Source organism: Morchella importuna, assembly GCF_003444635.1.
Source record: "Morchella importuna strain M04M26 chromosome Unknown Morimp01GS009, whole genome shotgun sequence".
Taxonomy (NCBI): Eukaryota; Fungi; Ascomycota; class Pezizomycetes; order Pezizales; family Morchellaceae; genus Morchella; species Morchella importuna.
Window position 1 is genome coordinate 1,108,861 of NW_025763406.1, and position 20,518 is coordinate 1,129,378.

The 20,518-nt window shown below is 48.4% G+C and overlaps 8 protein-coding genes across 8 annotated transcripts; 4 read left to right on the plus strand and 4 right to left on the minus strand.

Annotated features, from left to right (window-relative positions):
- Window positions 1-199: 199 nt before the first annotated feature.
- Window positions 200-2,629, minus strand: LAJ45_04065 (uncharacterized protein; the record flags this gene model as incomplete). Its single annotated transcript, XM_046113646.1, has 1 exon — window positions 200-2,629. The coding sequence occupies one exon, from the start codon at window positions 2,627-2,629 to the stop codon at window positions 200-202; it is 2,430 nt and encodes an 809-aa protein (XP_045973375.1).
- Window positions 2,630-2,961: 332 nt separating this feature from the next.
- LAJ45_04066 (uncharacterized protein) lies at window positions 2,962-5,513 on the plus strand (the record flags this gene model as incomplete). Its single annotated transcript, XM_046113647.1, has 5 exons — window positions 2,962-2,970; window positions 3,861-3,999; window positions 4,073-4,453; window positions 4,637-5,158; window positions 5,230-5,513. The coding sequence occupies 5 exons, from the start codon at window positions 2,962-2,964 to the stop codon at window positions 5,511-5,513; spliced, it is 1,335 nt and encodes a 444-aa protein (XP_045973376.1).
- A 2,076-nt stretch (window positions 5,514-7,589) lies between these two features.
- Window positions 7,590-10,141, minus strand: LAJ45_04067 (uncharacterized protein; the record flags this gene model as incomplete). The annotated part of the gene is made up of 3 exons (XM_046113648.1): window positions 7,590-7,769; window positions 7,838-8,778; window positions 8,947-10,141. The coding sequence occupies 3 exons, from the start codon at window positions 10,139-10,141 to the stop codon at window positions 7,590-7,592; spliced, it is 2,316 nt and encodes a 771-aa protein (XP_045973377.1).
- A 1,328-nt stretch (window positions 10,142-11,469) lies between these two features.
- LAJ45_04068 (uncharacterized protein) lies at window positions 11,470-12,000 on the minus strand (the record flags this gene model as incomplete). Its single annotated transcript, XM_046113649.1, has 1 exon — window positions 11,470-12,000. The coding sequence occupies one exon, from the start codon at window positions 11,998-12,000 to the stop codon at window positions 11,470-11,472; it is 531 nt and encodes a 176-aa protein (XP_045973378.1).
- A 50-nt stretch (window positions 12,001-12,050) lies between these two features.
- Window positions 12,051-12,533, minus strand: LAJ45_04069 (uncharacterized protein; the record flags this gene model as incomplete). The annotated part of the gene is made up of 1 exon (XM_046113650.1): window positions 12,051-12,533. One exon carries the CDS (start codon window positions 12,531-12,533, stop codon window positions 12,051-12,053), a length of 483 nt encoding a protein of 160 aa, XP_045973379.1.
- Window positions 12,534-13,537: 1,004 nt separating this feature from the next.
- LAJ45_04070 (uncharacterized protein) lies at window positions 13,538-14,706 on the plus strand (the record flags this gene model as incomplete). Its single annotated transcript, XM_046113651.1, has 6 exons — window positions 13,538-13,577; window positions 13,695-13,788; window positions 13,980-14,019; window positions 14,155-14,282; window positions 14,342-14,595; window positions 14,663-14,706. The coding sequence occupies 6 exons, from the start codon at window positions 13,538-13,540 to the stop codon at window positions 14,704-14,706; spliced, it is 600 nt and encodes a 199-aa protein (XP_045973380.1).
- A 771-nt stretch (window positions 14,707-15,477) lies between these two features.
- On the plus strand, window positions 15,478-16,481 carry LAJ45_04071 (uncharacterized protein; the record flags this gene model as incomplete). Its single annotated transcript, XM_046113652.1, has 5 exons — window positions 15,478-15,492; window positions 15,550-15,601; window positions 15,656-15,716; window positions 15,769-16,396; window positions 16,464-16,481. The coding sequence occupies 5 exons, from the start codon at window positions 15,478-15,480 to the stop codon at window positions 16,479-16,481; spliced, it is 774 nt and encodes a 257-aa protein (XP_045973381.1).
- A 1,791-nt stretch (window positions 16,482-18,272) lies between these two features.
- Window positions 18,273-19,966, plus strand: LAJ45_04072 (uncharacterized protein; the record flags this gene model as incomplete). The annotated part of the gene is made up of 2 exons (XM_046113653.1): window positions 18,273-18,756; window positions 18,813-19,966. The coding sequence occupies 2 exons, from the start codon at window positions 18,273-18,275 to the stop codon at window positions 19,964-19,966; spliced, it is 1,638 nt and encodes a 545-aa protein (XP_045973382.1).
- Between the last annotated feature and the right edge of the window lie 552 nt (window positions 19,967-20,518).

Genomic DNA, 20,518 nt, shown 5'->3' on the forward strand with positions numbered 1-20,518 from the left:
CACAATCTCGCGCGTAACACACATACACAATTGGTAAACATCATTAGCAGCAAAACTTGAAATAACAGAAAAAGAAAGGAAAAGAAGGAAAAAAACACCCCCACCGCTTCCCCGCAATGCAATAGAGACAGACAGAACAAGAATCGGAAAACACGTATCATACGGCATTAAAACCTTCTCCAGGTCGCATCGGTTGCGCTCATCTCCTTGCCTGTTGTCGGGCCAATGCGCTCCTCGTGCCTGCTGCTGCACCCGTAGGGGCCCTGACGGCTCCTGCTCCAAGTGTGGGCTTCTTTAAACCTGAAGTTGCACCCCCACCAAGCGGAACATTCGCCGCACCAGTAAGACCACCGAGGACTTTCTTCTCAGCTTGTTGTCTTGGGATCGGTGCCTTCCTCATTGAGATCCCCGAGTTCGCAGACTCATCTCTAGGCCGTTTCTTTCCCGCATTTTGTGGTGGAGCAGTTTGAATATTTCCAATTTTTGATGTCGATGTCGATTGTCCAGCCCCTCTTCCACGCTCCATTCTACTTGCTGGCCTGTCGATCGCCATTCGACTACTAGGTCTATCCATTCGACTACTAGGTCTATCCATTCGACTACTAGGTCTGTCCATCGTCCTACTTTCAGATGTCGCTCGATCCATTCTACTCACTGGCTTTGCTATGGTCCTGCCCTCCGAAGGTGCCCGATCCATTCTGCTCGCCGGTCTTGTACTTGCGCCGTATCTGCTGTTTTCCAGAGGAAGCTCATCTGGTACTGGAGCTGCTTTTGGATTGTTTTCGACGGGACTTTTCGGTAGCGGCACTGTTGCTGCAACTTCAGTTGTTTCTTTTCCTGCGGCATGCGCAAATTTACAGCAGGCGCCAAACTTCCGTTCCATCTCGAGGAAGCACCACGTCTCCTCTGCTGCTATACGTGCACGGCGTTCTCCATTCAACGCTGCAATGGCACTTTGAAGGCTAACTGTTGCATTCTCAAGTTCCTCCTCCAGTTGGGCAACACGAGCTTGTAGAATGCTAATTGGATTGTTGTCTGGAAGGCTACTTTGAATGGGGGGGATCTTTTCTGTTTTTGCATCGAGGAGTGTTCGCGCTGGTGGGGCAGAGCTAGATCGATATTTTCGGCCACGAGGAGGGGGTGGGGCGATAGTCACTTCCGGCTGGGAAACCTCTTCAGCAATTGTCTCTGGGTGTTCAGTGCCAGTCTCGATAATTTTTGCCGAATTTTTAGCTGGGCTTTTAGCTGGACTCTTTGCAGAATTCTTGGCGGGACTTTTTGCTGGGCTCTTAGATTTTCTGGTAGTTGTAGGGGCCGGTTCAGTGGCGTCCTCCGTTTTCTCGTCTACAACAGGTGGAAGGTATCCTTTCAAAGCCTCTAAATCCACGGAACTAAACTGCCTAAACTCTTGAGTCTCTCTTCTTCTTCTCTCCTCCTTTCTCTCCTCCGCGGTCAATCTTATGGGTGTAATGCTTTCGAAAAGGCCAAGAAACGCCTTTACAGGCGATTTCGAGCCGGTGCGAGAACTTACTCGAGTCTTCCTAGCCGTCTTAGGCGTTTCTTTTGCTGGTGATCGGCGGCGCTTCTTGACTGTGATTGGAGTATCTTCGGCCTGTGGATTAAACTTTATCTTTTTTTCGGGCGACAAGTCGAAAAAATCGTCGAAGTTGACCTGCGGCTGTCCAGGGGTCTGGGCAGATAGCATACCCTCCAAATGCCGAATCTTGGCTTCCTTCTCCCGTAATTGAGTGCTTAACTGGCCTTCAACACTCAATCCATATGCTTCTATACCGGCAGGCGACCCTTGAATAGTGTTTAGTCTATGAGGAGTTGCAGACGAGAGAGAGAAGTTGTTTATATTATCTTCTGAAAATGCCGAGGGTAGAATATCGGGATTCATGAATGTTGAAGGGCCCAGCGACGCGCTAGGCGTCCCAAAAAAGTTCTTGCTATTCGCCAAGAGTCTCCTAGCAGGCGTTGTATGTGATTTTGCTGAGTAATGCAAGCCCGGGAATTGGCGCTGAAGAGGAGTGCTCATATTGAGAGGATTGCTGCTTGGGTTCAAGCCTACCGCGGCAGTTTTATCGAGATCTGCATATTCGGCCTGCTCAAAGTCATCTTCTGACGAATCCACCTCCTCCTCACTCACTTCCTTGCCCACCGCCTCCTTGTCCACTGCCTCCTTGCCCACTGCCTCCTCGTCCACTATCTCCTCGTCCACTGCATCCTCATTCACTACCTCCTCGTCAACCTCCTCATCCGAGCCTGAATCTGGGCCCGACGATCGAGATTCTTGACGGATAGATGAGTTAAGGTTCTTACTCCGTCGAGCAGCGCTGGATTGCCCGGGATGGTACTTCCCACCTCTTTGTTGAGGCCTTCCCCTTGGTGTTTCTAGTTCCTGGGGGCCAAGCATATTTAGTGGAGTGGGTGTATCCATATTTGAATATGCACCTTCAAGTTGCGTGCGCGTTGTTTTTGGTGTAGATTCGTCATTATCTGATCCGTGAACGTTGCGGTTGCGAGTACGGGGTGAGGGAGCAAGCACCGAAGACTGAGGTGTGTTGAAATAGGCAGTGTCATCTCCGGCTGGTAGCGGGACAGAAGCTGCGTCTGAAGGTGAGGTCATGGCTGGTGGTTTGTAACAGGTTGGTGGAGGGGAGGTGGAGGTGGAGGTGGACGTCGATGAAAGATGGATGGATGTGTTGAAAGAGGAATGCACGATATCTCGCGTATGCAAGGAGGAAGTATAGACACTTTGTCTAAGCTGAAGCAGATGGTGTATATAGAGGGGATGGTTTGTTATTGATGGCGGGGGAGGGGAGGGGAGGGGAGGGGAGGGGAGGGGAGGGCAGGAGGGAGTGAGGAAGAGGACTATGCAAAGTTAAACAAGGGGCAAGTGTATTAACAAAGAAAATTATTGTTTTTGATGGTGTTTTGCCAGCTTTGTGCGGTGTCGCTATGGCAACGGTAGGGCAACGCAGGGATAAACAAAAGATATACCTGTTCAACAAATCTTTCTCCGGCAGCGACTTTGTAACGCACATACATCTTTCGAAGGTATCGGCACCGGCGCCATTTTGCATTTTCTCTCTCTAGGAGTCGGTTTATTATATTCTTCGACCCAATATCTTCCCTGCGGATTGGGCAGAGTTCTAATATCTAAAGTATATATTTTTGTAACTTGTGAATATTGCCTACTCGCACATCTCATCCATCCCATCACACTTCCTCTCAACTGTAGCCTCCTCGCTACATAGCCATTATTAGCCTCTATAGTGTTCACAATTCCGTTTTCTGACTCTCTTTTCCTGGCTGTGAAGTGCCTGCCTTTTTCTTCCGTCATAACTCTTTACTACACTTCCTACATCTCCGTTGATTCTTTCGCCTTTCTCTCCCACATTCTCTCTTAGCTAGCCCTTTCAGTATATACCCCCCCTTCTGTGCTGCATATTGGTACCTACATACGACCAGCATACTCTTCATCAATCCAGGACACGAACTCCTACTCCTCCTTCTCCCAACCCCAAACGTGCTAGTTAGTGTCCACTGTCTGTGCCGGCGCCCTTCGGTTTCGCACTCGGTCACTCACCACTCACTTACTCACCACTCACAACACTTCCCACACACTCCTTCCTGAGTTTCCTCAACCTCCATTCCTTCCTCGACCAACCCCGACATTCAGCCGACCCATCTTCTACTTCAACGCGTTTATCCGTTGCCTCAATTTCTGTCCGTTAACAACCCTCCCGTTGCTTCATATTCTGTCACCACCACTGCCCTATACTTTTCAACTCATTTTACCGTGATCCGCTGGACGTGGCTATGCAGAGGGCTCTTCTCTAACCGCCCACTCCCAGACGTACACGAAGGAGTCCGTCCCCTTTGTGAAGGAGTGTTTTGTGCATCAGACTTTCAACATCTCGGTTCATTTGAATATTCTCGTAAACTCCTTGCATCCACTTTCCGTTTCCACATTTCTTGAAAGAAAAAAAAAAGGTAGATACTCCAATTACCCCCCCAGCTACATTTAATTTTCATTCATATATATCATATACTAATTCTCTATCAGATTTTCTATTTGATCCAAAAGTGATAATGTCGCCAACAAAACCTGTCTCGGCTCCCGTTAGAAAAATGCCAACAACTGGGTCGTTTATTCCCCGCCGTGTCAAGACAACATCCAAAATATCAACCAAATCGATAACTTCTTCATCTAGTACAACGGACCCTTTGAAAAAGAAGGTTCCTGTCAAAACTTCCAACATCAAGAGTTCCAATACCAAGACACTTTCTATATTCTCGGATAAGACTACAACTCTTGCCCCGACGTCAACCGTGTCATTATTTTCCAACATTGCGGAGGCCAATAAGGAAAACATGCCATGTGGGCCGTTAAGATCAAGCGTTAATCGTGCTAACAATAATGGAGGATCTCCAATAAGGCTACGGTGTGAGTATCTCATCATTGTACTCCCTTTTCTCTCTCTTTATGCAATCAGCCATTGAAGACTTGTGACGCATACCTCCCGTCTTGGAGTTGAATATCGATGACTTCCCAGTGAATGCTTGATTTTGCATGATTTATTTTTTGTTCTATATCCTTCCAATGACACTAACGCGTCTATCATATCAGCTGGTATTTCCAAGAACATCTCCCAGAAATCAACCCACAAGAAAAAGACTTTCGGTTATAATCGTATTCCCCTTCGTGAACTTGATACCCAAGAGGTCTTTGAGAGAGATGAAGCAGTTCTTGGAGATCTTCGCCGTCGTAGATCTGGCGAACACAGTGGCGCCATGATCGAAGTCGAATCGGTCCTTGCGTACCCCTCTCCGAACACGGCTAATGCTACTACTGCTCGTGCGTCATCGAGTAAATATTCGGCTACAGGTGTCACTGTGACCACTACAGCGACTGGATACTACCAGGATGATTCCGCTGATGAGCGCGAGCAAGAAATTCGCACTAAACTTGATGTTATTCTAGCCTCTACTTCCGGTGACTCTAAGGGCAAAGGCAAGATTATAACAAAGGCCATTCGCCAAAGGTCCGTTCACCCAGCTGTTCGTCAGATGTCACCAGCTTTATCGCCGTACCGCTCTGAGGCCTCTGCTCCTTCGTCCCCCGTAAAGTCTCAGGTTGATTCTCCCCTTCGTATTTACCGCTCTCCATCACCGAGAAAGGCCTCCCCTCCCCTATTCGACGTTCTCAAAGAATTGGCTTAGGTACAAAGGCTGTCAACAAACTTTTGGCGGAAAAGAAATTGGTTGCCACTGTAGCGGGCAAGGAGGGTGAGAAAACGAAGAAGGTTATCATCACCACTTCTGCTGCCACAAGCGGTGCATTGAAGAAGAAGTCCAGTACGACGAGGAAGGTTGGAACTAGTTCCTTAAGGAGAGCTGCTGGCGGTGCCACGACCTCGACCTCAGCAAGAGATCCCTCTAGGCCTCCTTTGGCTCTCACTGGAGGGAGGGTTATGGGACTGGAAGGAATGCGCAATATGCGATGATGCTTGTTACAGAGACGGTGGTTTATTGGAACGACCACAATTGTGTAAGCGTCAATTGGTTGTTCGATCACGATACAGTGATTTTTATACTGTATTGTACCCAGTAGTTCTGGCATGTTCATGTGGTGGCTGCGGCAACGGAGTTAACTTCCTCTTTTAGGTTCTTCATGTTAGTGTTCTTTGGTGGCTTTAGTGTAGGTCATATGGATTGCGTCTACGTTTATCCTATATGCGTGTTTGCGGGTGTCCATTATTAGCTACGATACGTTTGTGTACTTCTTTTATCATGTTGTTTTGTGTCGTTTCTTTTTTTTCTTTTTTTTTTCGGAGAAATGGTAATGTTTCTCGTATAGGTATAACTTGGGGAATGAAAAATCTGAAATCCTGAAGAGAAAAAAAGGATGGAGAAAAATTGTTTTATTGGGCGCTGGCGTTTTTTTTTTATTTTATTTATTTATCGGATCCTATTTTTATTTTTCTTCAGATTGCACTGCGGCGCGGGGTGTTTGCGTGTTTTTGGTTTGGAGGGAATGGGGGAGAAAGCATTGCTAGGGCAACGAGCACAACAAACTATTCTATGCTGCCTCTAGAGGCTTGCTGTCTTACATTCACAGACCCAGAGGCGGGGCGTTCTTTTCTTTTCTTTGTTATTTTCCTTGAGTTTGGACTTTATGAAAACTTCACGACCTTAGATACTAAAAACAGGCTGCCATAGACTGCATAAAAAATTCATAATCGAGTTGGCCGAGATGTTCGTTTACCTTCACGTTCACGTAAGTGCGGAGAAGTTCGCGTTTAATGAGGTTGAGGTTGAAGTCGTGTTTTTCCTATCTCGGAACGCGATGGGCTAGCGCTAGAGCAACTAAATTAGTTCAACTGCCCTTTTCCCCTCCTTTCCTACGCGCGTGGTTCGCGACAGGGCCGGGGATTGGCAGAGGCTTACTGGGTACATCATGTAATGTAATGTACGTACCAGTCATTCATGCGATGTGATGTGATGATGGGGCTGGGGAGGGGGCATGTCATCCGGTATGGAGATGTGGGGCGGTGACCCGACATGAGGCTGGGAGACCGAGTGATAGTTTGTGATTGATCATAGAATATCACTCGGCAGTGATTTAAGGCGAAATTGGTTTTGTAACGATTTACGGGAACTTTCCGGATTTCTGTGGCAGGTATGAATTCTTAGATTTGCTATATACCCGGATAGATGTGGATGGAAAGCTGAATATTGCTAAATATTCATTACTACGCAGGAGCGCATTCAATAGTTATACCTATCCCAAAACCATACCTCTTCCTCTACATTCAAGCAGTGAGATGTGAAGGTTATGCCTAGCAGCTACAAACAAGATACTTTTCTATATTTCTCCTCTTCACATCCTTCTTTTCCATCCTTACAGGTAGCAGAATCAACTAAGTAATGTTAAGTCGGTCAAAAGGACCCCAAAACCCCCCCAACAGCCACGCTTGATTCGCTACTTCGTATGAAACATAGTATTTTCCTTTAAAAGCCAGCAACTTGAGCTTCGAATATAGCTTGGTGGTATACGCTCACAACTATATTTACGGTTCACAGCCCTCTCTTTATATGCGAGTGATATTTCATGATCCAACACAAATCGGTATGGCACTAGTTTAAGTTTTCCAAACGATAAAGATAAACAATCTGGGTATTTGTCAAGACACATCTATTTATCTTGGGTACATATGTCGATGTTTAGGATCTGAGACATGCACATCATAACCCCTAGCCCTATCTCCGAGTGATATTCTATGCAGCATGAACTCGTATGATAGAGTCAAAGATCGGGATCAGATTATGGCGCATCTTTTTTTATTCTTACACCATACTACAAGCCCTCGAAAAATGACAACCATTCCCCAACCCTACGCTCCGAACTGAATCCTCAAGTACATATCCCTTCGGATTATTTTGGTTCCTCTCAATTCATAGGTATCGTGACAAAGAAAATTCACGCCAAAGTAAAAACAAGGCAAGGGGCTAATATTCACTATACTCCTCCCAATCAAAAGAAAAAATATTGCAAAAACAAGCAGTATCATGGAACCCGTTTAAATCCATACCGGCGCCTTGACGAGAATACTTCTTCCTCTAACTTCTACCGCCATGAATCCAGCAACTCTAACCTTCTCGTTCTTCGGTGCCTCTGGTGCGCTGGGTGTCTGGGCAAGTGAAACTTGGCTTCCAGCAGCTCCCGGCCCATTTTGCTGTACCTGGGGGGCATATTTGGACTTGAGGGCGGTGGGGAAGTAATCCCACCTCCCTGGAGTGCCTTTTTCACTCGAGAGAAACCACCGACCTTCTTCCCGGGAGGTTCTTTGGGGTTCTGTTGGGGCGGTGTTTGTGGTGGAAGACCCCCGATTCCGGCCCTTGATGATGGCATGGGTTTCGGATCGTCCTTGGCCGGTAGGAGCGGTGGTACCTGAGTTTCTCCGTCTGGCGGTGCATCTTCCTTGCCTTCACCGTCACCGGTAGGCCTTTGGGTAGTTGACGCGACCAGGGGTGGGATGCCCGTCTCGGGCCTCATGAACTTTGTATCGAATTTTTCTCCCGGATGAGGGTACCAGACCTTCACTTCTCTAGACTCAAGAGGAAGATTTGCTGCAAGCCCTATAGCAATATCTACAATCATCTGCACGCCCCCAAGCAAGCCCATTGGCGCCGGCTCATGGAGGTGCTGTTGTAAACTTTCGACTAATTTCTTGACCAAATGCTCGGCCAAACGGGTTTTGACATCCGCAGCTTGTTTGCCATTGATAACACCTTGAAGCGCATCCAGAGTAGTGAGCCTCCAATTGCACACGCGTGAACTTAACGCATCGTCTTCCTCAATGGATTGTGGTAGTGGTGTGTTTTTCCTGATGCCTTGCTCAATAATTTTCAACTGAGTGCTCAAATTGATATCTAGGGCAGGATGAAAGAACTCTTCGAGAATTTCATCAACAACCCATCTGGAGATACTAGCTCGTCCGACAACAGTCATTTCGCGACCGCCCTTCAGCTCAGCACCAGTATTTATGACACCTACGAGCCATCCTGGAATCGTCTTCCAGGACTGACGAATCTCAAACGCAACGTTTTTGATGGCGCCATCGAGGCGTTCGAAACGTGAGACATACTCGTTGTCATCTAGTGAAGTACGTGATTGAGAAAGACGCTGGTGGGCGAGGGTATTTTGGAGACGCTCGATCTCGGACTTGCTCTCGAAGTAAAGGTTTTTAACCTTGCGGTACTTGGTCTCTACATACTCATGGTTGTTAGCATCCTCATGCCACTACTCAAGAAACATATTTACCATCCTCAAGTCCACTCGGATTCACGACTAAAAACGAGATATGAAAGGGCTTTAAAGTCCGGGGAGAGATAGATTAAGAATGAGTCACTGGTGATAGTATAAAATGCACGTACGCAAAGTTTCATGTTCCTGGACTAATTGTGGAATATTTATAGCTTCTGGAGCTTGTGCTGCTCGAGCATCGGATCGGGCATCAGCTCCAGATTTCTCTGGTGTCATTCTTCCCTGTTGTCCCTCGAACTTTGCTGGGTCATAGGGCAGTTGTGATTGACCATTATTACCCGCTCCGGAAGCCCCGCCTTGATTCTGGTAGGATTGTTGCTCAGTCCCTCTGTTGTTTTGATGTGCTCCTTGCCCAGAGTAGCCCTGCTGTCCTAAACCAGATACCTCGCGGGAGGGAGGGCCTGTCTGATGGGGAGCATCCGTTGACCGACGCGGCGCATTATTTTGTTGAACTGGAGTCATCAGGGCACCTCTTTGGTCCTGCTGCTGTTGGGAGTTTGTTTGTTGATAGTCTTGCTGATATTGCTGTGGGTGCGGTTGTTCGTAATACTCTTGCTGTTGTGGAGGCGGCTGCTGATGTTGATGCTGCTGATGATGCTGCTGATGATGTTGCTGGTGTTGTTGTTGCTGCTGCTGCTGGTGCTCAACAGTGCCTTGGTGGTTTTGCTGATACCCCTCTTGGTACTGTTGTTGCTGTTGCTGTTGGTTATAATGCTGTTGCTGCTGGGCCAAATGGTCAGACTCAAATGAGTGCTGTGTGTCTGTGTCAGTCTCGAGTGGAGACGGGAGCATAGACTGAGGTCTACTTGAACCTCCGGCCGAGTGAGAGACTCGTATAGGCGAGTGTTGAAGATAAGGGTCTAAGCTACCGTTATCAGAGTGCTGCTGCTGCTGATAATGCTGAATAGGCGCAGGCTTGTGATGGCGCAACGAGATACGCCTAGAGATACTTGATGCTGTACTCTCTGGCTGAGGAGAGGGGGGGCCAGGATTTCGTTCTCGGTGGAGAAGCTTTCTTGTTGAAGTGGTGTGAGAAGAGGAGGTGGAGGGGGGTGAGGGGTTGTCGCTGTGATGGTAGTGGTTGTTGTTATTACTCAGTTCAGCCGCACCTTTGTCAATGGGTACAAGTTGAACGGTCGTACTAGGGTGTTTGCCAGAATAACTGTCCAAGACCGACTGACTGGAGAGAGGGGCAGATATAGTTGGGCGGCCGGGGGTGGCTGAAGAGTTTTGCGCAGGGGATAATGAAGAAAGGCGGTTTTGGGAGTGCCCTTTACCACTACCGAAGAAAGAAGGCATAGGCATGGTGAAAGGGCAGAACTATTTAAGGGGTGGTGGGAGGGAGGGGGAGTGCGTAGAAGAAAAGTGAAAACTAAATAAGGACCTGGGCCGATGGAGAAGAAGAAGAAACGCACACACAGAGCGAGTTTGATACTATAATACTATGCAATGTACTATGCACTCTGATGGAACGGGGAGAGAGGCTGAAGCGCCCTAGAGCAATAAGAGATGGAAGGAGGAAAGACACACCCTCTCCTAAAAGGATACGTGAGGGGGAAGGGAAGCGAAGAAGCGGACGGGAAGACGAAGAGAAGAGGGAGGAAGAAGGAGTGAAGGCGAGCGCGAATGAGTGATTGGGAAGGGGGGGGGGGGGCGCTTCAATGCTGGATGGCGCGGAAGTCAGAGGTGAATGTCCTCCTCTCCCAGGCTCCCCAGGGTCTCTAGATTGCTTCTTCGTACTCGGTATGCGGTGTAAATACAGTGCCGTAGCTATTCAATTCCTCATGTATGCACTAAGGCAGGGCACACTGCTCTAAAAAGTGTTGCCAATTCCGAACGAAGATGTATGTAAGTTAGTATAATTTACGTTCACGAACCAGAGCGATGGATTGGTGGGGATGGATGGATGGGCATGGGGTCAGAATCGGAAGCCGAAAGAGCTCTTCTTTTCCATTTCTGCACGCTATCTGATCCAAGAGCACAACGTTAATTATTCCAAGTCTCTCAGTTGCTCGTTGCTCGTTGCTCGTTGCCTTTTGCTCGTTGCCCTGCAGGTTCTTCCCCCACCCACCGGCTGAACGACGCCCCTCTCCGACTTTGGAGTAGCAAACCTCTCCCCGGTCCCTGTCGTTACCGTTTCAGCCTTAGTCTTGGCTGTCCGCTTGTTCCATGTGGCTATTTTTGGCGGCCGGCGGGGCGGTGTTCGAGTGCAACCCCGCTATTCTTGCCTTTTTTTGACTCGGTAAGCTGTGAGATATGTATCACCTACAGTACCGTGTGATAGATATGGATATTGAGTGAAAACATAAGCTGAAGCTGTAGGAACCTCTCTGTCTGGCTGTAAGGGTCATAAGATGTAGGTGCGGCTGAACATAAACTAAGTTAGACTTAATTTCTTTAGCGAGGCCTTATCAGGGCGATAGGGTTAGGGTTGTTGCTATCGTCACCCATCCTCACTCGATGTATATACAGCAGATGTTTCTCGACTGATTTATTCATTTTCAATCTAACCTTAATTTGTACTGATAAAGAGTCTTTGAGTGAGATTAGATTAAGTGTGTAAGATATCTCCTCCAGAATGAACTACATGTAATCTATTGCCGTCCTAGGGCTTCCAGCCGCCTGTTCCTGGATCATGGAATAACCCCGACTGAAGACACATAATGTCCATCTCTGCTTGGAATAGCACCACCATAGGTCAATATCGAAGAAATATCCTGATAATTCTCCGGATCCGTATACGCCAGTTTTTGCGCAATTTCCAAAGGCCCATTCCCATGTCTATCCTTCGCGTTGACATCTGCCCCTGCATGTAGTAAGATCCTCACGGCCGAGAGAGAAAACTGGTGTGTCGCAAGATGGAGGGGTGTTTTACCGCGATAATCCTTCGCAGAGACTTTGGCACTGTTCTTGATCAGAAGCATCACTATGACAGTGGATACTTCCTCATCGTTTACCGCCAGATGAAGTGGAGTTCTACCGTTGTTGTCCTGCGCATTAACGTCCACACCTTTCCCCAATAGCTCTCCCACTAGCCCCTCGTCCTTATCCTTTACTGCCATATGAAGTGCACCCCACCCATACACCCTGTCAACACCAGTCAGACGAAACGACTCAGCTATCATATATCTAGCCAGACTCTCGTTGCCATTTTCCCTTGCCATTGCCACCGTGCATCTTGTCTTCTTCAAAAAAGACATAGGATTGAGCTCAATCAAAAGCTTTGCATCTCATCATTATTTGCCAAAATTGCCGTCGTCAAGGGCGTGAGCCCCCAGCCGTCCGTGTCTTCGAACGAGGCCTTCCTCGACACCAATTCTCTCACTTCATCCTCGAAATTGTGCAGCACCGCACAAGACAGTGGTGTACAGAAGCGTCCCTGGCAACGCACGTAGTGCTTTATATGGACAGTCTTGAATAATATCTTTAAGATCGCGATGTAGTTGGTATCGGTTTTGTTGTTTTCGAACTTAGACATGGCGGTATCAAATGGAAGGTCCGAGCTTCGGGAACGGAACATCGCCGCAGGATTCAACGTCTCGGTAAAATGTTTAACCATCTTCACATTTTCGATACGTACAGCATGCATGAGCGCAGTATCGACGTGCTCGCCCCTGAATCTCCAACGATAAAAGGGATAAGGCTGGCTCCCGCGGGGAATGCGTTGTTCTAGTCTTATCGTCGTAGGTCTCGCCATAACAAGGGCCGTAATTTCATCAACGTCATCTACAGTGGGTAATATCTTGCCATGGTTGTCCGGGGGGGGGGGGGTCGAAAAAGGTGACAGGATAAGGAATATGGGTAAACAAGCGGCGGAAGAGAGCTTCGTTGCGGGCAACGATGGCCCAATGAAGCATTAACGTAGGGTATATGCAATTTGCGGAGAATAATTCGGGAAAGCGCGGGTAAACGATGCTGTAGAATTGATGACAAGTCATCAGGAGATCCTTTGGGTTTTTAACATAGCGGACGATCTCATAAAGGAGCTCGTTAGGGAGGTCGAGAAGGAGTATTTGCTTTTGTTGCGGCATCTTGTATGACTTAGAAGATTATCTGGATCAGTACTTGGTACAGTACCGTATTTATATCCCTTTGAGCTGATATCCTCCAAATCGCGGAACTGACAACACCTTCCGTAGCTACATGTACCTACATACATGTATGTACAGCCGCATTTGAAAAGTATTGGCACCTCCGAGCCAAACTCACGAGGCAGTCCTTTCTGCTTTTCAATTCTCATATTCGAGACAATTGCCAGAGAGAGCTGCAATGTCTCTATTGCGGTCATACCTATCAATAAGTTGAGTATGCGCGAGTGCCATGGTTTTTGGTGGGCCACAATTCATGAACGACTCAATATAGTAGGGTGCCAATACTTTTCGAATGCGGCTGTACACAGCCACTCATACAATATCAGGCAATCGAACAGATGGTAAATAAGTAAATAAATAAATAGGGCGGTGGAATGTATCTTCATGCAGATAGCTTTAATCTTAACGAGATCGTTTAGCGATGATTCAAGAGGATATTACATGTAGTTAATAGGCATAATTGCAGCTAATGTGATCATTGACCCCGGCTGGTACCAGCGTAAGGCAGCCAGTGCCCGTTACCTATTCTAGGTTCTTTCAGCTGAAACAAAGGGAACATTTCACATCTCATAATTCGTAGGAAGATATGGTTGGAAGCAATGTCGCTATAATGATTGCTCTCAAAACCAGGGGAAAGTTCAGGCCGCCAAGTATGACTGGTTGATCATCAGATTAGATTAGATGCGATAAGGGCACCAACCCCGCAACAGTCCCATTCCACACTCCGTCAACTGCAACCACACAACCGTAACAACAGCGACTCCCAGTTACTCCAAAATTTCAATCTACAAACGACTCGACAACCCACCACACCAACCTAAAGGGCCCGACGCCGAATTACCAAAACAGCTCGCCCAATATGTAAGGATTTCTCTCCGTGTTTTCTGGTTCGGCTGGGATGGGATGGAATTGGTCTGGGAGAGAGACGATGGGATGGGGAAGTGCTTTGTGGTGGTTGCAGCGGGTTGATTGAGGTGGAAGGGGGGACATGAGGAAACGAAAAACAACGGATTGGGGAAATGGCGTGCTAACGATACTGGTGGTATTAATAGGTCTCTCGTCGCCGGCGAGAAGTCGAACTTCCAGTTCATTGTAAGTCGCCTCTTACAGCCCCAGCCTCATTCTGGAGATTCCGACACCTCCGCATCTCGCTACGGCAAATAAACGGAGAATATGGAACGGATCGAGAAGTTTGGGCGATACAGAAGCTAACAGCATTTTCAATAGCTCCGTCTTCTCAACACCAATGTTGACGGAAAGCAGAAGGTTATGTACGCCCTCACCAAGATAAAGGGTGTCGGTCGTAGATACTCCAACTTGGTCTGCAAGAAGGCCGATGTTGATCTCAACAAGCGGTAATAGCTTCCTTTGCCTTTTCATATCTGCACCATATCTAACATTTCCTCTTCTCCAGTGCCGGTGAGCTCACCACCGAAGAGCTCGAGCGTATCGTGACGATCATCCAGAACCCCACCCAGTACAAGATCCCCACCTGGTTCTTGAACAGGCAGCGTGACATCGTCGACGGAAAGGACACCCAGATCCTTGCCAACGCCCTCGACAACAAGATGCGTGAGGACTTGGAGAGGCTGAAGAAGATCCGTGCCCACAGAGGTCTCAGACACTACTGGGGTCTCCGTGTCAGGGGTCAACACACCAAGACTACCGGTACGTTCTCCCCGCTGAGCGTGGTTCTATGGGGAGGAAGATTGGCTGACATGAAGTTTGTGAACAGGCCGTCGTGGTCGCACCGTTGGTGTGTCCAAGAAGAAGGGTTAAACGATTTCTATTTCTTCTTTCTTTTCTTTGGGTTGTGTGCGCATGGTAGTGGGAATAAAAAAAATTATATAGTGTACACAAATCAAAGATGTTGAGCGCTATATGATTGTTGTGTGGTCCCTATGTGCGAACAAAGAAGGGAAGCAAAAGTTCAGCGCGGGTTTTTCTGTGTATAAATTTTACGGTTCTGGGTTTCAAAATAGCGAGTGCTCCAAAGTTCAGATGAAGGATTTATATTCAGTGATATTTTGTGACGGGTGTGGGTGATGCATTGTGATTTCGCTTTGGACTGTCGTAGTAAGGTGTATCTTTTAGGGGACTAATTTGGCAAAGTGTTGATAAAAGCCCTTATCGTCTAGCGGGAAAACAGAAACATAAGATTGACAGTTGACAATTGAATTCTGGATCATATTTCCCAACAAGGCTGGTTAGTCAGTCGGTAAAGTCTATATAAGGTCATGTAGACATGAGGGCTATAGAGGTGTCCCGTATCGATGATTAGGCTGGGGTTTTTGGGCTTTATGTCTGGGCTGGATGAGTACCATGGTGCACTATGAGCCATAACCGTCATGTATCGATAGTAATCATAACTTCTCACCCCGTAGAACTTTCCGTCCAGGGCATAGACGCTTACCAACTCTTGGCACTGACGCACCTCCGACAGCCCATTTTCTTTCTCTTCGACATTTCAACACCAACCCCGCTACAAACACTTCACTCCCCCCACCATAACTGTTTCCCACGAGAATATACACACCGGAAACAAGCACGATGCCGATTAACCAAGTAAGCGCTCTCTCTCAGTCAGGCCAGCCCTAAAAATCAGTATTAACGCCATAGCAGCCCTCAAACCAGATCAAACTGACGAATGTTGCTGTCGTCAAAATGAAAAAAGGTACCCGCGACCCCCCCGCACTATCGGTTTCGCCCAATAACTAACAACCCATAGGCAAAAAGCGCTACGAAATCGCCTGCTACAAGAATAAAGTCCTCGAGTACCGTTCCGGCGTGTAAGTATCCTCTCCCCACCTACCACCCCCTACCTACTAACCCACCTACTAGCGAAACCGACCTCGACGAAGTCCTTCAGATCCACCAAGTCTTCACAAACGTCTCCAAGGGCGCCGTCGCACCGCACGCCGACCTACAAAAGTCCTTTGGCGCCTCCACACAGCTCTCCGACATCATCCTCGAGATCCTGCAGAAGGGCGAGCTGCAAGTCGGCGAGAAGGAGCGCAATGCGAAGCTCGAGATGGTCCACAACGAGGTCATATCGCTGGTCGCAAACATGTGTGTCGACCCGGAGACGAAGCGCGTCTACACGGGGACCATGGTCGAGAAGGCGCTGCAGGAGCTGAGTTCGCGGAAGAGCGATGAGGAGGGCGTGCCGGCGTGGCATGGCGTCACGGATAAGAAGAGCAGTAAGGCGCAGGCGCTGGAGGCCATCAAGGCGCTTGTGTATCACCAGCCGGTGAGGATTGCGAGGGCGCGCATGAGGTTGAGAATTGTCTGTGTTAAGAGGGTTAAGGAGAAGGTTGAGGAGTTTGTGGAGGAGGTCGAGGAGGAGGGGTATGAGGGTGGTAACTGGGAGTGTGTTGGCTTTGTGGAGCCTGGGAGATATAAGGGACTGGTTGACCTGGTTGGGCAGGAGACGAAAGGAAAAGGAAGAGTCGAAGTGTTGGACACTGCGGTGAGTTGTGGACCTTGATTATTTCCTGGTGTTGATTTTGAGAGCTTGACTGACTGTTTGGTGATAGGTTGTGCATGAGGGATAGATTTTGGGTTTCTTGTTTTTTGTTTTCTTAGGTATTCCATGGTGGATAAATAAAATGCGAACCGGAGTTTCTTTTGATTCTTTGTTTTATATCGGTCTCCATAATTCATTGCATCTGCTCAAACAAATTAATGGGCATCTGGTCCTTCTTCAATATCGTCCCTGGGTCCTAGTAGTGTTGACGCGTTGATAAAGCTGCATTCAGCATTCAGATCCCTTCAAGTATTGTGGACTTAGCTACATAGCTAGATCATTTAGGTAAGATACTCTATTTGGATCTGGCAGCTTAACAGGTTAGCACCCACATGCAGACCTTACGGGCTGGAGTAGGTACTCCCTTGATTCCAATCAAACCCTTACCTATAGTAGAGTAGGTACATGCTACCCTAAAACCGATAGACTATGTCAATGTAGGTACGCACATAAAGCGCCCACCACTCTGCTGGTCGCGTGCCTTCCCCTTATCTCGGATGTTCTATCGGGGACTTCTCGAATATGCCTTCATATATATCCAGCCAATCGATATTGGGCTTCCCCTGAGCCCAGGAACGTCGTGCCTACTACCGCATCCAGTGATCTCGATCCAGCTCCCGGTCTATGTATGTGGGTATATACATAACCGGAGTATGTGCCTCCTCCCCAACATAGACTCGTAAAGTACCGTAAGTAGAGCACCTACGTAGCCAACGTAAATACAATGGCTCAGGCCTCAACACGTACTCGTCGAATGAGTAATTGTTTCCGATTGGCTTGTTATCCGCAACCTGGGAGACAGGACAGGCCTTGGGCACAGCTTACTTAGGGTTGAGGGCTTCGGCTTGTTTTGAATCCCATCCAATCCAGACGGATGTCCTAAACCTTGATTCCTGGTCTCGGTCTCAACTGGGAATAGCTAGCGCTAGAGATCCGCGTTAGGCAGCTCGCGACCGGGGCTGTCTGTGGCGCAAACAACAACGCGAACCGGATTAGGGGGCTGATAACGAGCCACGACATCCCATGATCACAAGACTCCGCGTGAAACTGGAAACCCTGCTGTCTCAACCAACCCTGGGGGTGAAGTCTGGGTTTTACCCTAGCCATACGGTGACTCCAGCTCATGAAAAGAGAGAGAAAGAGAGAGAAGAGAGGCTCGTGGGTACTCACTCCAGAGTAGGTAGAGTGGAGTACTTTACTTTGTGAAAGGAACCACAAGCATGCAAGCTGCACGGAAATCTGCCCGGAAGGGTTCTCTCGGCTGATAGCAGCCTGATTATGATAGGCACCGTGCTGTGTGTGTGGTCGGCCCGAGCGCTGTCGTAGCCCAGCCGGGACCTGCGTTATCCTGCGCACCGTTATCTGGGGAACATCTCAGACCCGGAGGCTGGGCACCCACATCTTCCATCTGAGTGCTGATTGGCTCGATGTTACTGGATATCATGCGTCATTATCTGGGAGCCTTTCTTTCTAGCCACACACCTCCCCCCCTAGCTGTAGCCTTCTACGGGACGAGGTTAATCCTGTTCCCCCCCCCCCAAACCCCCAAACCCAATCAGTGCCCATGTCCCCAGGTTTGGCAGCGATCGTGGGCTCGTTCGCATCAGTCATCCGCCGCGTAGGTCGAGACACAAAACCCGCGTCGTTCCCTCCTCCTCTTCGCTTTCTTCTCCAGCTCTGCTCGAAAACCTTCGTCTGCACACATCATCCAACCTTCCCCCCCCATAGTAGAAGAACTCTTTGTTGGTTCATCTCCCCCCCCCAATAACATCACCATCAACTACCAAAGAACCCCATCCACTCTTTGCATAAACACATCATGAAGCTTTCGGTAGCTTCCGTTGCGGCCCTCTCCTTAGCCGGTGGGGCATACGCCTTCTTCCCCAACACTGAGCAGAACCCCCTCATTGCCTCTTCCAAGTCTTCCTCTGCTCTCTCTCCATCCATTGCCCAGATCCAGGAGCAGCTTTCTGCCCTTGGTGGGGAGCACACTGCCGAGGCCATTACGGCATGGAACCGTATCGCTGAGTTGTATCCCGAGGACACCATCTCCGCGGTGCAGGCGTTGCTCAACAAGAGTAAGCCAAAGTCTGGCGTCAAGAAGATCCCCGACAACAAGTGGGATTACGTTGTCGAGGGCAACGATGTTGTGTCCGCCCTTGGAAGCAAGATCGGTGGCCACGAGAAACTCAAGGGGACGAAGTTGAGGATCAAGAAGCCTAATGGTCTTGGAATCGACGAAGACATTAAGCAGTACTCTGGGTACCTTGATGTCGACGATGACGACAAGCATTTCTTCTTTTGTAAGTACCACTTTCTGCGAATATTTACCGAGCAATCGCTTACGTTTATAACACAGGGTTCTTTGAGTCTCGCAATGACCCCAAGAACGACCCCGTAGTCTTGTGGCTCAACGGTGGCCCTGGATGTTCGTCGCTTACTGGGCTCTTCATGGAGCTTGGCCCTGCGTCGATCAACGCGAAGATCCACACCGTTGACAACCCATACTCATGGAACTCTAACGCGTCGGTTATCTTCCTTGACCAGCCCGTTAATGTTGGATACTCTTACTCTTCCAGTGAGGTTTCCAGCACCCAGGCCGCTGGAAAGGACGTTTACGCGTTCTTGACCATGTTCTTCAACCAATTCCCCGAGTACTCCGCTCAGGACTTCCACATTGCTGGTGAATCTTATGCCGGACATTACATTCCCCAGTTTGCGACTGAGATCCTCGAACACGAGGACCGCAACATCAACCTCAAGTCTGTCCTGATTGGTAACGGTCTTACCGATGGAAAGACACAGTACAACTACTACCGCCCCATGGCTTGCGGTGAGGGTGGATACCCGTCTGTCCTCAGCGAGTCTGAGTGCCAGGCTATGGATGATGCCTACCCCCGCTGTGCTTCCATGATTGACAACTGCTACAAGTCTGGCTCTGTTTGGTCTTGTGTCCCTGCCTCTATCTACTGCAACAACGCCATGATGCGATCTTACCAGAACACCGGAAGAAACGTCTACGACATCCGTGGCAAGTGCGAGGACACCGACAACCTTTGTTACTCTGAGATGGGCTGGATTCAAAAGTACTTGAACAAGGAGGAAGTCATGTCTTCTCTCGGTGCCGAGGTTTCCTCATACGAGTCTTGCAACTTCAACATCAATCGTAACTTCCTCCTCGGTGGTGATTGGATGAAGCCATTCCACACATTCATTCCTCCTCTCCTTGAGAAGATCCCTGTCTTGATCTACGCTGGTGACGCCGATTTCATTTGCAACTGGCTCGGAAACCACGCCTGGACTGAGGCTCTTGAGTGGCACGGAAAGAAGCAGTTCAACAAGGAGCCCCTTGCACCCTTTATGGTCGGTTACGAGGAGAAGGGTCAGATGAAGTCTTCCAACAACTTCACTTTCGCCAGAGTCTACCAGGCCGGACACATGATGCCCTACAACCAGCCCGAGGCCTCTTTGGAGCTTCTCAACAGGTGGTTGTTTGGTGAATACTGGGCGTAGATGATATACGAATGTAACAAGGGTTAATGTGGGTTATCTCGGGATGAAGGGTATGCTGGTGACATGATACGATAAATACGCGGTGTTTCTACTTTTTTTTCCTCTTTTTTTTTTTTTTTTTTTTTGCTTTGGTTTTATGGGCGGATCCCATGGGTTTCTCTGTATTGTAGGGTCATCATTATTGCATTTTAGTAATTAAGCCTTTTGGTTTTATTTAGTGAATAAGTTAAACCCAATCTTGTCTTGAGTTTACTGAGTCTTGTGTGCAATACGTGATTATTCGTTAGTGATGAATACGCCTTTGATAGGCAATTCCTTGAAATCAACACACACCGTGTCTAGTGTATGTTCCTTACCACGAGCTGTAAGCTGTAGGCGCGCTGTTAGGGCAACGGCATCTCCACTCCCCCCATAATTCGCTGTTTAAGACGCCTTGGCGTTCGCAATTAGAGTAGGCAGAAAATAGTAAGGGTATTAAAAGTTCACAAGGCCGAGAGAATTGAATTTGGGACAATCTGACAAACATACTCGCAGCCGGTGATCTGGCAGCCA